Source organism: Lontra canadensis, unplaced genomic scaffold (genome assembly GCF_010015895.1).
Source record: "Lontra canadensis isolate GAN:19392208 unplaced genomic scaffold, GSC_riverotter_1.0 scaffold9, whole genome shotgun sequence".
NCBI lineage: Eukaryota > Metazoa > Chordata > Mammalia > Carnivora > Mustelidae > Lontra > Lontra canadensis.
Genome location: NW_022631003.1, coordinates 40,171,602 through 40,189,461, shown reverse-complemented (window position 1 = coordinate 40,189,461; position 17,860 = coordinate 40,171,602). Strand labels below are relative to the sequence as shown.

Genomic DNA, 17,860 nt, shown 5'->3' with positions numbered 1-17,860 from the left:
GCCTATGTAATAGGTTCACCAAATTTTAAAGATGCAGGAACAAGAAGAACTCAAGTCACATAGCTAACATGTATGAGGTCTAGGACATGAATATAAATGTCTCCCCTTAAAAGTTCAGGAGTCAAAAAAAAGGGGGGTCCAAGAGGTTCATTTCTACCTCTTCCACTTCTTAAAATCAACTCCTCTGTATGATTTGACATTATTTACAGGTATTCTAACAGAGGACTCTTCCTTTTTATTTTTTTTTCCAGACTATCCTACTCATTGAGGAGAAACAGTCAATACACCTTCCAACAATGGACAACCACAATCACACCTTCCCTCTTTTGACGTCTGTGACATGTAGCTAACTCTGACATGGGACAGGTCAGCTCTGCTTTTCCACAGTGCTTTACAAACTTTTGCCATGCTGTGAATGCCCAGCTTTCCATTCAAAAATTGCAATATTATCCTTCACAGGACTTCTGCTTTCACAGACACTAGTTCCACGGCAGTTCTACTCCAAATCTCTGACTGACACTACCATGGGGACACGACAGAGTTAAGCTTCAAGTCAACCTCAAGTTCTGCTATAGCTTCTTCAACTAAAACCAACTGCCCTCCAATCTTTCTCGTTTCCAAGTCAAGAAACAGACTTTCATTCTTTTCCAATCTTAACCTCCAATGCCTCTCACCTGTCCTCATTCAGCATTTTTTTTTTTTTGTATAGGGTGTGGGAGGTTTTTTTTGTATAGGGTTCTCATTCTGTGCCTTTCTCCTCTACCCCCTAATTGCTCAGCTTGGACATCCTATCATTTCAACAACACACTCCTATATCCTCGCCTCCCTTTGCACTTTTTCCTGTCATTATTGTCATCTTACCAACTCCCTGGGTAGTAATCTGGAGCAAGTTAAATTTAGGTTTAAATTTTGCCTCTTAGTTCCACTTTAAAAAACTAATAGTTCCATTTTCATTCCACTAAAAATGAATGAAATAACATTTACTCAGAAGTGGCATTTACTCAAAAGGTATTATTCAAGAAATACAAGGAAGTTCAAAGTGGTTCAAAGTGAAACTGGAGGGATGGCTCATGTCTGTCTCAGCTTCCTCACCTCCCACCAATCCTAATAAAGCAGGGTTGTTATGGGGATGAAATGAGAGGACTCACTGTCTTTGCAATAAACCCCAAGTGATGGCCACAGTTCACGCCTTGGGCTAAACACCCTCCTCAAAGATGAAAAATTCCTAACTGGGAGAGTGTCCCTTAATTGGCCTTCCCTTCCATCAAGCTACCACTTCTCCTCCATTTCTAAACTTATTAATAGAAACATCTATACCCACTCCCTCTATATTCTCATCATCCCTTAATTTCATATAATCAGACTTCTGTCTTAACCAAAGAAAAAAGTCCTTTAACAATTGAATTGCTGTTTTTTCCTCCTTTGATTTCCACGAAATGGCACATCCCTAATTATTCCCAAGCTTTAAAACCATTCATTGGACCATCTTCTTTACAATCTCTTCTTTCAATGTCAGACTTTGTCCAAAGTTCTTTTTTTTAAGATGTTATTAATTTATTTGACAGACAGAGATCACAAGTAGGCAGAGAGGCAGGCAGAGAGAGAGGAGGAAGCAGCCTCCCTGCTGAGCAGAGAGGCTGGCAGGGCTCAATCCCAGGACCCTGGGATCATGACCTGAGCTGAAGGCAGAGGCTTTAACCCACTGACCCACCCAGGTGCCCCCAAAGTTCTTTTTTTAAATCCCTTCTATCCATGGATGGGACTTTATACACAAATGCATTTCATGTCACCGTAACAGCAATAGTAACAACCATAACAATAATGCCAAAATCCATGTAGCACTTGCTATGTGCCAGACATTCTTTTAAGCCTTTTATATATATATTAACTCATTTAATTCTCCCAATGTTATAATGTAGAAACACTATTATTAGCCCTATGTTATTGATGAAAAAAATCGAGACACAGAAACCCTTAAGCAGATAACTCAAAACCCAATTTTAAACTCTCTTAAGCTCTAGCTAAGCCCACATTACTCTTTGCTTGACACAGTCATCTTAAACTCAGATGTTCAAAGCTAAAAGTTTATTATCAGGACGCTTCAGTTGGTTAAGCATCTGCCTTCAGCTCTGGTCATGATCCCTGAATCCTGGGATCATTGGAGACCCGCATCAGGTTCCTGCTCAGTGGGGAGCCTGTTTCTCCCACTACTTTTGTGCTCTCTCTTTCTTTCAGACAGATAAAAAGGAAATAGAAGGAAGGAAGAAAGGAAGGAAGGAAGGGAGGGAGAGAAAGGAAGGAAGGACAAATGAAAGTCACTGTTTAGTGAGACGCTGTGTCATTATTCAGTTGTTGTAACGAGGGAAGTGGAAAAAGGGAGGAGGCAGCAGATTTCTCAACAACTTCTGGGACTAATTAGCAAAAAGAAAGTAAGACCTGAGAGCTGAGTGATTTCTCAGCATCATGGTATTTACAGGTAGAGCTGGGTCTCTTGACTCCTGACTCCTTCTACCCTATTCAATAACTTCGGAAAAGATGGGCTCTCCAGGATCACAGTTATCTATAAGGCTGTTCTGGTACGTCTTGCTTCTCACCAACACATACCATGAATAAAATTAACTGCTCCCTCCTCTACATTCCTAGAATACTGTCCATAAAGCTAATATAGCTCATGAGTTCCAATGCAGAATAAGTGGTTTATGCATAGCCATTTTCCCCTGCCCCAAATGAGAGCCCAGATAGAAGGGTTCAAAACATGTTCGCTTTTGTCTCCCAAATGCCCAACACAGTTCCTTCCACCTACTGATTTTCATCAAATATTTCTGGAATTGAATTCAACCCATTATATTGCTATATTCAAAAATCATATTAAGATTTCAGTACAAATGACTAAAATATATCATAGACAATTACATTATAAAATTCAGTTTAAATTGAATTTTTAAAGGAGATCTCTCTGCAGGTTATTCTAACTGTGACATTTTTCAAAGTACAATGAATCATAAGAAATCATTTCCATTAACTACTTTGACTGCTCTCTTCCTTCCATGAAAACATTAACTCTAATCATTCTTTACATCTTTACTCTTACATCTTTCATAAAGACCAATTCATCTCACAATAAACTTCCAAACCTCCTTAATTCCATCAATACCTATACCTATTGCATTCCACAATATAAATTCAATTCCCCTTTTTTCACACTTAGCGTGAATGTTGATTATAGTCATTATATTATTGCAAATGTATAGATATGTAAATAACTAAAAATGGGAAGAAACCATGCATGCTGAACCATTTCAGAGTTTATCTCTGTAGAGAGTAATGAAAGTAAGCCCATGTAATCAAAGACAACTTCAACACGGTGCCATGTGTGTCTTCATGGACTGAACCTTCTACGCCTGAAAAGAAAGATAAGCAGCCAAAAGAAAGACAATCGCAGCCATAGTTCCTATCAGTCTTAGCTGAACATCTAGCTCTTTAGTTCTTTTTCTGAATGAGTAGACTGGAGTGGATTTGTGTTACTAGCCATCTAAAGAACCTGTCCAAGTCTGTAGTCAAGAGTACACTTCCCTTAATGGAATGAAACGTCTCTTCACCCCCTACATCCCTACTGGCATCTTATGTTTCCACCCACATAACTTCCTCCTATCATAGTAAACAGAAGGTGGAAAACTTAAGTGAAAACAGCCCTTCCATAACCCCATATTTCATATTCTAGTTAATGGTACAAAGTCAGAAAACCTACATTGTACATACCTTGTTCAAAGCTGCTAGGACTAGTTTATGAATATCATTCTTGAAACACTGTTTTTTAACCATATTTAGCTTATGTTGATATTCAGTATCTTCTCCAGATTCTTCTAGCATCCCTAAATAAATAAATGAATAAATGAATAAATAAATAAATTCTCATACAGATTAAAGCTGAGCAGATTGTCACTTCATAGAAATTATCATAATTAACCTAACAATACATACCCATGTTGTACTTTTTTCTAATGCATAGTTCCTAATCAAAGAAACAACCCTTATCTTTAAGAAATTTATAAAAACAACTTATCATTGAATATAAAATAAATACAGTGTATGTGGATGTTTCCTGAATTTGGGGATAATTGGGTGATGGGCATTAAGGAGGGCACTTGATGTAATGAGCACTATACTGGCAACTGATGAATCACTAAATGTTACCTCTGAAACCAATAAAAAAAATCCTTTTTATTAAATAAAAAAGAAAATTAAGCAAATAAATAACTAGCAAGAAGTTACTATGTGGAGAAATTTTTCAATTTCTTTTTTGCAAACAATATCTTTTTTGTATGAATAAGCTGTACTCATCAGACGTTGAAAGATTTTTATGCAACAATGGACCACTTGAGAGAAGCTCAGTTATTTGGACTGCAACAGAAAAAGGTCAGATGTGAAATGCAGACATAAAAGAACAGCTGGACCAACAGCAAAAAGAAAAAAGATTTTAGTTTCAGCATTATGATGGTAAGGAGCACGTAGTTTTGTTAAAAGTGCTCTAAGGCTATATAGTAGTATTAAGTTACTTAAAGGAAACATATTCCTTATTAAGCTACATGGTAACAAAACTACTCTAAAACTTGAGAAGACAGGAAGTCAAAAAATATTGGTTATATAATAGAGTACATAATACAATTATTATGAATGAATGATGTCTCCAAAACCTAACTATAGAAATAGTGATTAATAAACAATTCTTATAATCTTTCATTTTAATAATTTGTACTAACACAAACTACAAACTGGCTCCATATATAGGTTTCCATTTACCTAACAAAAAAAACTTGAAGGCTACCTACATACTGGAGGTGTTGCTACACATTGGGAATTCCACAATGAATAACGAAGGCTGGATGGATCTCCACCCTCCTAGAGCTTTCAGTCCTCATTTTAAAATGTATTCAAACAGGCTCAGACATTCACTACAGCTGTATGACCTTGGGCAAGTCCCTTAAACTCTCTGTGTCTCATTTTCAGTAACTGAGCCCACGTTAATTTCTGAAACTGCCCATTACATCTCCCAAGCAGACATAACCTCTAAGAGCAGGTGTGCTGAGTAGTAAGTAAAAACTTCATCACATGGAATGAGTCTCAATAAACATCCTTCTTACAATAAGACCAAATGAACATTACCATAAATTTCATCTCTGGTCTTTGCTATAGCACTTGAGTTTCTAATGTCCATAGCAAATATAATTTCCTTTCCATGTGATAGTCCTTTAAACTGTATGTACTGCAAACTTTTTGAGGACACAATCCAGAGCCTAATCATCTCCAGATCAACAAGAGTTTCAAGCATAGTGCTTTAGATGTAACAGCTGTTCAATATATGCTTGTTGCAAAAACGAGTATTTTAAAAAGTGCCTACTCTGGAGTCAGGCTGCATAGGTTGAATCTCCATTATATGAGTTGTGACCTTAAAATCTCTCCATCTCAATGCCTCAGTTTCATCATCTGTAAAATGGCACCCACATACAAAGCACTATCTGCCTTATGGGTTGCTGTGAGAATTTTAAAAGTTTATATACATAAAGCACTTTGAATAATGACTGACATATTTTAATTCCTCCAAGTTGTTAAATTTTATTGTTATTAACTACAAATGAATGGGCTATATTATAATTTTCATATCATCCTAAATCACCTCCAGATTAAATAAACTCAGTTTCTCTAATTGTTCTCCTGGAGGTGGTTTTATACTCACAATTACCTTCCTCTATACACTTCCCAATTTGTATAAGTTCCTTCTTAAATAATTTTACATTGTATGTGCTATGGTGAGGGTTGTAAAGTGTGTAGACCTGACAATTCACAGACTTGTATCGCTGGGGCTAATAATACATTATATGTTAATAAAAAAATTAAAAATGTTAAAAATAATTTTACATTATTTCCTCTAGAACTAATAAAAGTCAAGAAAAAACAGTGAAATCATATTTTATTAAAATAACTGTACATTTATTGTTATTTTACTAAAGCCACAGAGTCCATTACTTCAGTAACTTATTGTTATAAAAATGAGAAGTTGAAAAGTACTAGATTGAAAGAAACTTAAAAGACATAACACCATACGCCATATGTGAACCTCAATTGGATACTGATAACTTTGTTATAATATATACCTAAATTAGATACTGATAACTTTGCTATAATATATACCTTTGTTACAATTAAGAATATCTGAATATGATCTAATTAATAAATGAATTTAGATATTATAAGCACCTACCTCACCCTACCATGTTCAAACCATAATCATAATCAACCTCAAAACTATTGGGGTACTGATACTATAATTACTCATTGATATACAGAATGGTAAGATTTAGTATGGTATAGTACGGGATAGTATGGTGTGGTATGGTAATATAGTATGGTAGCATAGAATAAAGTAGATGATTAATAATAAAGAAATGTATTTATATACTGGTATGTTTCTAAATGAATCATTTGATATGTATTTCCATACAAGAAATATAATCCTAAACTTATAAAATTATTTTCAAGGGTACTTGTTTAATACATCTAAGCATTATTATAAAAAACGTCATTTATCATTTAAATACAACATTTCAAATATCTAAAGATTACTATCAGTATCATTTCAGGGTCAATCTAAGAACAATAGAAGAAAAGAAATATTATATTCAAAATTTGATCTTGAACTGAAAGAGCATTATTTTATTAATTAACAGATTTGGTTCTGAATGTCTTGTGCTTATTTTTAGAACTCGAATCCACCCTCAGAAGATTAAGGCTGACACCTTTAAGGATAATCAAAATGGTTCCACTTTGTTTTGTTTTTTAGAATCTACAAAGTTCAAAAAACACTTGTAGTATTATTTTCAAGCAACATTATGTCTGTTAAATTATACCTGAAAAGTTGCCAGACAACTATGAATAGCACATCATGATTCAATTCAAAATATATTAATCGAATAGCTATTTTAGTTCAACATACCAGGGGATTTTAAAAAACAAAAAGATGACTGAAGAAAGCCCTCTCCTTGAAAAAAATGTGTATTCTTGTACTGAGTCTTAAAAACATAAAATACCGATATGATTACAGACAGTGGTAGATTTAGGAAGATTTCACCTAAAAAGGAGAGACACACACACACACAAATTGGGTTTTAAAACAATTAGGAATTTTACCCAACAGCAAGTAATCCCCTCCTTGATTCTCAGTAGGCAGAAAGTCCTGTAAATCTGTCTCCTCCCCATCTCTCAGATCCACCCTTCACTCTGTTTCCATTGCTGGGCCCCCACCATGTCTCATCTGACTATTATGGCCTCCAACAAGCTCTCTCTGGAGGAAGCTTCCGCCCTGACGGTCGTCCTCCGCAGCACAGCGTTATTGTCGTAAATTGCAGATTTGCCCATAACACTACATTTTTTATAAATACCTTTAATAAATTTAGATTGAGGGGCGCCTGGATGGCTCAGTGGGTTAAGCCTCTGCCTTCGGCTCAGGTCATGATGTCAGGGTCCTGGGATGGAGCCCCACATCGGGCTCTCGGCTCAGCAGAAAGCTCGCTTCCCCTTCTGCCTGCCTCTCTGCCTACTTGTGATCTCTCTCTCTATATATATATAACTCTCTGTCAAAACAAAAAAAAAAAAATCTTAAAAAAAAAAAGAATCACTGTTAAGAATCACATGTGGTACTGGTCATAAATAAATAAATAAATTTGAATTGACTTCTGTTAAAAAAGCACACACTGCTCAGTGTCGTGTTCAAGCCCTTGACTTCACGCCTCTGCCAGTCATTCCACATTCATCCTCTGACACCAATCTCCCCATACACCACGCTTCACTCACCCTAGACCACGTGCACGCTCTCCTTCTGCCTGTAATATCCTGCCCAGCCTTTCCACCAGGCCAGTTTCATACACCCTTCAACTTAAAATATCTCAATCCTGACTTCCTCCTTTGAATAAATTACTTGGGCCTCCACCACTATTCTCAGAGCCTTTTATGTAAACCATGGCTATAACAGCTCCACTCATACTGTCTAGACATTATGCATTTGCAAATCTGTCTGCCTTGAAGCTCCTTTAATAGTACAGTATGCCTTTTTCATCATTGTCATAACTGTGCAGCCATCACAATGTTTGGAACATAAGAGGTACTTAATAAATGTATGTTGAATGAATGGGGGAGCGGGTGTTTCAAACGGGATTTGGAGGACAAACAAGGTCACAGGAGAGGTAAGTAGGACGTAAACAGGAGAGGAGAGAAGCTGCTGAGGTTAATGAGTAAAAGCCATGTGGTGCTATTTGAGAAAGATTAATTCAACCACACAGTAAAGAAGGACTAAAAAGAGCAAAAGAGAAAGTGTGAATATTAGTTAGTTATTTTTATAGTTCAGACAAGAAAAAAACAACTTGGATGGCAGCAGAAATTGAAAAGTATTATCAGAGTGGACACTCTCCTTAGAGGTAACAACCCATGATTTATTTTGTAATGATTTCTTTTGTAAATAAGTTATCGAATTTTCTTATAAGTTAATCTGACTCTTCCACACCTCTTTTTACTCTCTATCTAATTTTGGATTTAGGGGGGAGATTTGAAGTTGGTTGGGAGAAACTGGTCCTTTTTGCATAGAAAGGAGGTAAGTCATAAAAAGTCAGAAAATCCATTAAAATTGCCATCTCTCTATCTATTATGTAACTTACCTGGAACTATAAAATGTAAAACAGCTCTGAGTGCCTCCAGCTGCACTGATAAGGATGCCTCATGACTTTTCATAACTGTTATTATTTTGGGGGCCACTGCTGCCATTGTATCCAGGGTCATGTTGCTGAAGATAGAACATTGAAGTGTTATTAGAAGTACAACCTGATTCCATTGTACAAACACCAAGTTGAGATAAGCACAGGAAAACAGAACCATTCTATTTTATCAGAAAAAAAGCTGTATGAAAATGCATTTCAATTCAGTAACATGAGCATAGATATTTTAATTATTTAATTAGCCTCTGGCCTCAAGAAGTAGAATTCATAGCAACGTGGGAATTCTTTTATTTAGTTTCACAAAACACAACTTCCTCCTGAGCTACACACAGGTCACTGGCAACATCCCAGAAAAGTAGGTGCTATCATCTGAAAAGTAGGCATTTTCCATGAAGAGTTTAGGTTGACGGAGGTTACATTATCAAGGTCCTATCACTAGAAGGTCAGAGCCAGGACTGGAACGCCAACTTGACTGAGCCCCAAGGTCAGGGCACTTTACTGCATACCAACATGCCTCTCCCAAATTACCACCACCGGGCTTTTAATCTTTTTCAGTATTTTTAATTAGTTTTATTTGCATTCAAGTCAGTCTCTCTAAGGTGTTATAGCTATTCTTTCTTTGCCATGTGAAGAAATGCCACTTGACTAGACTTCAGTGGATACTACAAACTTTAAAAGGCGCTGCTTTACACAGTGCCCCGTTGACTGAAACCCGTGCCTATCAGAACCTTGACCTCCCGTCATGTGGTTCTGTGGTCCCTGTAATACAGTCCTCCCGTTCACAAGTAAGCCCCAGTTTAAACACGTGCCCTCCTTATGGCTTCTCTTGTTAGGTCACTCCACCCCAAACACTCCTCCCCCAATCCCTGTGCCCCTCACACATTCCTGCTGTGGACTCTCACACAGTATTGTAACTATCTGCTTACATGTTGGTCTCCCCCACTAGACGTTGAGTTCTTTAGTCACAGGCACATGGTCCTAGTTAACTTGGAATCCCTAGGACTAAAACTTCATCAATTTTACACAGGAGGAAAAAGCCAGGAGCACGGATTGCCCACAGTCTACAGGATCTTAAACTGTTGAATATTCCACTTTGTTTTGGTCTCAGTCATAAAGGTTCACACACTCCCAGGACCATGAAAATCACCACTGGAGATAAACTTTGTACTCAAATATTCAAGGACAACATTTAAATAAAACAAGTATGACTCAAAGATATGATATATATTAACATAAATCGGTTAGCCAGACTGATGTTAAAAATATAACCCTATTCCTTTAAAAGCCTGTAGATGCGCTATAGTTGACCTCACTATATGCGTTTCATTTATTCATATTTAATAACAGTAATAATGATAATAGCTGTGATTTACTGAGTGCTTAAAATGTACAGGCATTATCCTAACTTTATAAAAATTAACTGATTTAATACTTACGTTTTAAATTTATAATTTATGAGGTTATTATTATCATCTCTCTTTACCAACGAGTAACCTGATATTTACAGATCAAATAGATAGCTAAAATTAGTGGGAAAGTCAGGACACAAAATAACTTTTTACTGTATCATCTGTGCCATTTATTTTTTCTTTTGAAAATTCTGAATTTACTCAGACTACACCAAAGTTACTTCACATTCTTAGGCCTAATAAAATGCAGAAAGGCCCCGAGCATTCCTTCAGCAAGCACCTTCTGTACGTAATTCAGTTTTCATCTTTTTAAACGGGTTTTGTGGGGGGTATTTTTAAGCCAGTAGTTCTGTCCTCCCCTCCCCTCACCCCACCACTCCATTCCCCACCCCACCCTGTCATCCACCCCCAGAGCAGGAAGAGAAGACAAAGTTAATGCAAATGAAAGAATAATAATAAACATTAGCTGTGAAAAAAGCAACAATTAGAAGCCACATTCTGCTTTTATCTCATATACCTTTCATATATAATAATTTGAAAAACTTTTTAAGGTCACAAGCTGTATAACTGCCATTTTTTTAAACGTTGTCAACACCAAGCAGAGTACAAAAGCCGACCTTCAACATGCTACCACCTCTATCATTCCTTTCGATAGATAAACTAACTCTGTAGTATCAGTGAGATGAGATTATGTTCCACAATGTTTCAATCTGCAGCTGTCTTTTCTTTTTCTTCTAATTCTTAGAAATATGTTTGAAATATTGATATTCTACCTGGTCCGAGAGTATCTATTTGGCGTAAGTGCATGAATCTATATTACCTTCCTTCAAAGAGATGATTTAGCATTTTACAGCCACTTTCAGCAACTTCTGGAGAATGTATATGCCTCTGCATTAACTCCAGTACATTGAGGTATATTCCTTTGGACAACAGGATCTTTCTGAAATTAACTATAAAATTTTTTGACGTTACTCATAGAAATGAAAGCACATTTTCATAATTTCGCAGTAAGACACAGAATGTTAAAATAATCCAAATGCATAGAAAAGCATATAAAAGTACACATGGAATTTATATTTCACTGTAACTTAAAGATCATTAATGTTTCTCTCTCTGAAATATACACCATGTCAATTCTTTCACATTTATTAACCATTTAGGTTGAGGTTTTAATTTTACAGCTTTATTCATATAGAATGAGCAGACTGGTACTAATGTAATCCCATCCATGTGGAAGAAGTGTTTCTGCAGAAAAAAATGTTTTAAAAAATGCTCTCCAAAATAAGAATGAAAGTTAAAATTGATTCTAATATTTATAACAGCTTCACAGAATAAGTGCACTTACACTGAGCTAAGATTTGCTAGGTATCCTAGACACTAGTGAGCTGGGAATCAGTTACAGGTGCATGTAGATACCGACCATCTCTCAGCTCCTGGGGGACAGGGGGAGTGGAGAGGGACAAGGGCTGGGACCATGCTGGGCTGCCTTCAACCTTGAGCTACCTTCTGCATTTATCTCAGTGGACTGTACTAACATTATTCTTTCCGTGTATGCCATCATGTGCAAAGGGATGGAAAGCACTTATAGAGAGAATAATTATGTAATTTCACAAAGAAATGCCGAAGATTAAGAAATACAGATATGGGGGTGCCTGAGTGGCTCAGTCAGTTAAGCATCTGCCTTTGGCTCAGGTCATGATCCCAGGGTCCTGGGATCGAACCCTGAGTTGGGCTCCCTGCTCAAACAGACTCAGGGAGTCTGCTTCTCCCTCTCCTTCTCCTTCTGCCCCTCCCCCTGCTCATGCTCTCTCTCCCTCTCTCTCTCTCAAATAAATAAATAAAATCTTTAAAAAAAAGAAATATAGATATGCTTTACAACTAACTTACACTATATGTGGGAAAGTAACTACATCCCAACAATGATTACAGAATATTTTTTTCTTTGTAATAGACTTCTTTCACTAAATGCAAATTCGTTATCTTGAAGTTTCCATATAAATCTCAGTTGTCTTGAAGATTCTATATAAATGCCAATTCCAATATTACACACTGTAATTTAGCACTCTGAAACTGGCAGGAAATGAAACTTACAGAGTGTTAACTTAAGTACCACAGAGGGTCCCAACTTCAGGTGGGCCAACTTATGATTTTTCAGCCTTGTGATGATGTGAAAATGATACACATACAGTAGAAATCATACTTCAAATTTTGAATTTTGATCTTTGCCTGGACCAACAATGTGTGGTATGATACTCTTTCTCGTTGCTGGGCGGTGGCAGCGAGCCACAAAATTATGAGTGAATAAACAATACACTTAACGAACACTCTCTACCTCTCATTCTGTTTTTCACCTTCAGTACAGTATTCGAAAAATCAGATGAGATAGTCAACACCTTATTATACAATAGGCTTTGTGGTAGATGATTTTGCCCAACTCTAGGTTACTGTAAGTCTTCTGAGCACATTTCAGTTCAGGTAGGCTAAATTGTGATATTCAGTAGTTTAGGTGTATTAAATGCATTTTCAACTGCCAATATTTTCAACCTACAAATGAGTTTACCAGACATAACCCCATCCTAAGTTAAGAAAGAGCTGTATTTTGTGGGGGGTTTTAAAGATTATTTATTTATTTGGGAGACAGAGAATGAGAGAGCGAGAGAAGGATCAGAGGGAGAAGCAGACTCCCTGCTGAGCAGGGAGCCCAATGCAGGACTCGATCCCAGGACTCCAAGATCGTGACCTGAGCTGAAGGCTGTCACTTAACGAACTGAGCCACCCAGGCATCCCCAAAAGAGTTGCATTTTGAGAATGGGTTACCAACCTCAAATTGGGAAAGGAAGAAATGATAGAAAGTAGAGAAAACTCAAGAATAAGTGAAATTGATGTACACATTTCCAAAATACTGCCCGAATCTGAGAAACTCGTAACTTTTAAAGACACCCAGAAATTAAAATATGATAAGTTGGTTATTTTGCTTGGTCATGTCAGAAGTTTTAACAGCCCCTGCTAAAATGGCTAAATTCTAACCAAAGGAATCCTTTAAAAGATGGAGGTCCCTCTAGACTGGCAGTTCTCAAACTGCTGAAAGCATCAGTGTCCCCCAGACAGCCTGTTGAAAAACAGAATGCTGGGTCCCAAACCCAGAGTTTGTGGTTCATCAGGTCTGAATGGGTCCTAGAATTTCCATTTTTAACAAGCTCCCTGGAGATGTTAATGTTCCTGGGACCACACATTAAGAACCACTGTCCTGGACACTAACCTAACTTTTGGCTTAAAAATTGAACTTAAAAACTGAAAATAGATATTTCATCAAACACTGGACCTAGAAGAAATTACATCATGGAGTCACTTCACAGTTTACAGAACACTTTAGACATTTTTTCTCATTTACCGTATATCTACACAATACTCCTGACCTCTCCCACTCCATTTTAGCATCAGTTACCTGCCTTAAGGAGCCAATAATAACATGCAACTTCCTCTGATTATTTGGTCAATATTCACCTTCTTTCCTGGTTGCCTTGTCACCATTTTATCTCCTCTGACCCTTAACACATATCCTCCTCCTTTGCTTCATTTTTCTTCATAGCTACCTCACATATCATATATTTTATTTAGCCTTATTATCTGTCTTTCCCACTACTAGAGTTTAAACTCCCTGAACCTGGGAGTATTGTATTTAACTGATATATCCCAAAGGCCTAGATCATTGTCTGGCTGCAGCTTAGTAAACATTAACTGCATTAATTAATTGATTAATGAGGAAATCATCACACAAGATGTTCAAGTTTGGCTTGGGTAACACCATGGCAGAAACCAGTTCTTCTGCCTGCCAGTCCAGTCATTTTTCTAGAAAACCACAGCCAGCCCTGCATATCCAATGTTCCCAAGCATCTTTCAATGAGAAGTTGCCTATAGAGGGTGGTAACAGAGCTTCTCAGTTCTTAATATTCTCCTAAGGCAGAACTCCAAGAACAATACAAGGGACCTGAGTACAGTTTAGCCAGCAAGTGGCCAAGAACAAAGAGGTAAGGAACCAGGAAGAGCAGGGCACTGATTCTGAACAAAGAGTCAACATGGTTGACTCCAAACGTAACTAATTCTCAGATACTAGTTATTTTGTTGGCATGTCAAAGATTTCCTTGGGGTGAAAAACTGCAACACCAACACAATATGTGTACATGGTCAAGGTTACTCTCCTCTCCTAGATGTGCCCTAGATGGGCCACACAAAAACAACCAAGTCTGGTCTTCTGTTCAGGAATGAGATCCTATTCAGGCCTCTGCAGAGTAGATGGGAGATTTAAGGACAGCAATTCCCTTTTCTACCACTCCTACTCTGACTCATCATCCCAGAGGGCAACCCCTGTCTCTCTGTAAGGGCTCTTGCCTGCTCAAGTTTTTTATTAAAGTGCCATCTGAGAGGTGGAGTGAGAAAGGAGGAAGAGGAAGAAGAAATTATTTTCCTCTTGATTTGACTTAAATAACAGCAGAAACATGCATGGAGTGGTTTCTGGATTCCTTTCACTCTATGCAGGTTCTCTACTAACAGGTGGTGTTAGCATCGGTCTCTGTTTCCAGCTTTGCATGTTTTTCTCTATTTTGCTCGCTCCAAAAATATCCTGCAAGAGCTGCCAAGTCCCAATGCCTTTCTGATGAGTTTTCTCCCAGGATTTTCTGGCAGTATTTCCTGTTCATGGGGGCCTGGAATCTCAACAGCCAGAGCCTCAATTTTAAAACTCAGAGTCTTTCCAAAGGTATAATAGCCATTTTTGTCTCTTTAACAAAGGAAAACTAGAAGACTTACATGTAAAGGACAATTTTGCTAGATTTTAGAATGGTGAAAATCTCTCCACCCATTGCTTTATCTAGAAAGTGTTCCTTAAAAAAATAACAGATGGGCGCCTGGGTGGCTCAGTGGGTTAAAGCCTCTGCCTTTGGCTCAGGTCATGATCCCAGGGTCCTGGGATTGAGTGCTGCATTGGGCTCTCTGCTCAGCAGGGAGCCTGCTTCTTCGTCTCTCTCTGCATGCCTCTCTGCCTACTTGTAATCTCTGTCTGTCAAATAAATAAATAAAATCTTAAAAAAAAAATAACAGAAACAGTGTATTTAAGAAAATGGAAAAAAGTGGCCATTTGGTACCAAAAAATTTAAAAAAAAAAAAAATTCCACTTATCACAAGGTAAAAGTCCATCAATGAGAAACTGGCTCATGAAACAGGATCTAGGTTCACACTGGGAAATTACACTGTCATTAAAAATGTTATGAAATTTTATATTTGTCAGCACAATAAAAGAAAACATGTAAAATCTGTTTATAAAATTATTAGTATTATCCCATTTCTGCAAAAAATAGAAAATATATAGTATATGCCACAGGTGAGTAAACACATAGAAATTCAGGGGAAAAATCAAAATGTTTATTTCCTTCTTTATCCTTTTACCTATATATAAATAGCTCTATATATCAGATACATAAATCTACATATTTGAATTTTTATAATGTACTGCCTTTGTAATTTAAAAAAATACAAAATGTGTTTCCTCATATTAAAAAATGGTGCACCCCTTACCATTTTGTTCTAACAGAGTCGACAATGCATTTGCAGATGCCTGGAAGACTTCTTTTGATGAAGAATGCATCAGCATGGAAAGCATCACGTCCCTATGAGCTGGGAACCTTTCACAAATTCAATCACAATATTAATGGTAATCTTTTTAATAATTAGTTCAAAATTCATGTATTGTCTAATCTAACAACAAACAAAGACATATAAACAACATTTGAATCTACCTCCACTTATAAGAGTGAATTATAATTAAATAGTTTTATATTTAAAAGATAGTTCAAGGGGCACCTGGGTGGCTTAGTGGGTTAAGCCTCTGCCTTCAGCTCAGGTCATGATCTCAGGGTCCTGGGATCGAGCCCTGCATCGGGCTCTCTGCTCAGCAGGAAGCCTGCTTCCCCCTCTCTCTCTACCTGCTGCTCTGCCTACTTGTGATCTCTCACTTTCTGTCAAATACATAAACAAAATCTTTAAAAAAAAAAAAGATAGTTCAAATCCACTAAATACTAATAAATCAGTATTTCTCTCTCTCTTCAAAACTGATAAGTGGTAGGGGGGTAAGGCTCAGCCAGTATATAAAGAGGTATTAAGAGTAAAAAAAAATGAAGTGAGAAAAAGAAGGTGATAGAAATAAGAAAAGAAAAAAAATCATAAAGAAGCATCAGGAGTTTTAAAAGTGCAGAGCATAATATATTTTCTTTTAATAAAGTATTTGTTTTAAAGTTCTCCTATGGATATTGAGGAATCAGTGTACTGTGAGCTGAGATTTATAAACTGCACCACGAACCTAACCTCTTAAAAAGATTGCTCAAAGTGGATTATGATGCTGTTTTAACATACAGCTTTCAAAAGAATTACTGTTTCCTTCCAAAATGGAGATATATAATTAAATAGCATTTGTGTTATTAATTCTCTCCAAGTTGGCAATGGGTCACGATACAAACAGATTTTCAGGATTTGAGATGTAACCTATTACTATTTAAGTTTCCAAGATAAGTCATTCAAAAGTCATTAAAAGCAAGAGCATACCCACGGAAAACATAAGCATTTCCATAAAGCAGAAAGGTTCACGACCATGAAATAACCCTGATATACACAAAACTCCTGTGTACCTTTGGTATCTTTGAGAAAGAGGGCTGGTCTTATGAGGCTTGACTTACACTCCTTTAGAAAGCCTCCTTGAGAGATGACACTTAACAATATCCGTCTCAAGAGAAGACAGGTCAAGGTCAACAATGCAACGTCAAGTGAGGAATCACTAAGGAGGCCTCTGACCACATTTCATTCCCAATACTGACAACCTGCTAGCTAGTCACTGCAGCAGAAAAGGTCACAGATGGCTCTGCCATCTCTGTCACCTGACGTTAATTAACATGGCATTTTTAAATGATCAGCTAGAAAACTGATAGATTCTTTTCTCAGGGAATCCTAACTTCTGAATGACTCTTGATTCCAAATCATTAGATAGTAACTCTCCAACTCATCAGGGATCAAAATATTGTATATACACTACTATTTTGTGTCAGCACTTGAAACATATAGGCCTATATAAAAAATATTTCTAACGATAAAAGTGGCAGTTACAGTATTTTATATGGATCAATTAAAAATGTAACTAAAATTTTCTATCATATAAAATCAAAACTACTGACTGGCCATCTTCATCTCCAATCTTCTCATGTAAACTGCTTTGGTACATAAGGAGATTGTTAAGGGCCCAGCATGCAGCCTCCTGGATCAGGGGAGAAAAAAGAAACCTGTCAAAACATATGATTGCACAAGCATAATTTTGAATAATTGTAATATTTATGAAGGAGTCCAACCTGCACATGCTTGTTCTTTCTATGCCATGTCAATGCTTTGTAACAGGCTTCCAACCAGAACAATTTATCCTCTTCCTCATCATCATTCTCCTGATTCTCATTCTTTTCCTCTAAGTCTTGATTTAAGAAAATGGTCTCAGCTTGAAAAAAATATCAGTATATGACTTATTTACAGTTTGAATGACCAATGTGAAGTCTGTATTTTGAAACATTATGACCAAAGTGAGGTATTCCTTAGTTGTGGCCTTAGTTCATTATAAAGACTTTTTTAATATATTACATACCTCGGAATACTGCTATT

The 17,860-nt window shown here is 36.9% G+C and overlaps 1 protein-coding gene across 4 annotated transcripts in view; it reads right to left on the bottom strand.

The window, feature by feature from the left end:
- Positions 1-17,860, bottom strand: part of LRRK2 (leucine rich repeat kinase 2) — a 129,488-nt gene that overhangs the window by 92,656 nt on the left and 18,972 nt on the right. For all 4 annotated transcript variants that reach the window (XM_032855367.1, XM_032855369.1, XM_032855370.1 and 1 more), the window contains exons 9-14: positions 17,560-17,699; positions 17,389-17,468; positions 15,743-15,849; positions 10,992-11,121; positions 8,706-8,830; positions 3,760-3,872 (exon numbers count right to left, since the gene is read on the bottom strand). In XM_032855367.1, the coding sequence (XP_032711258.1) occupies positions 3,760-3,872; positions 8,706-8,830; positions 10,992-11,121; positions 15,743-15,849; positions 17,389-17,468; positions 17,560-17,699 (695 nt within the window). The remainder of the gene's footprint in view (positions 1-3,759; positions 3,873-8,705; positions 8,831-10,991; positions 11,122-15,742; positions 15,850-17,388; positions 17,469-17,559; positions 17,700-17,860) is intronic.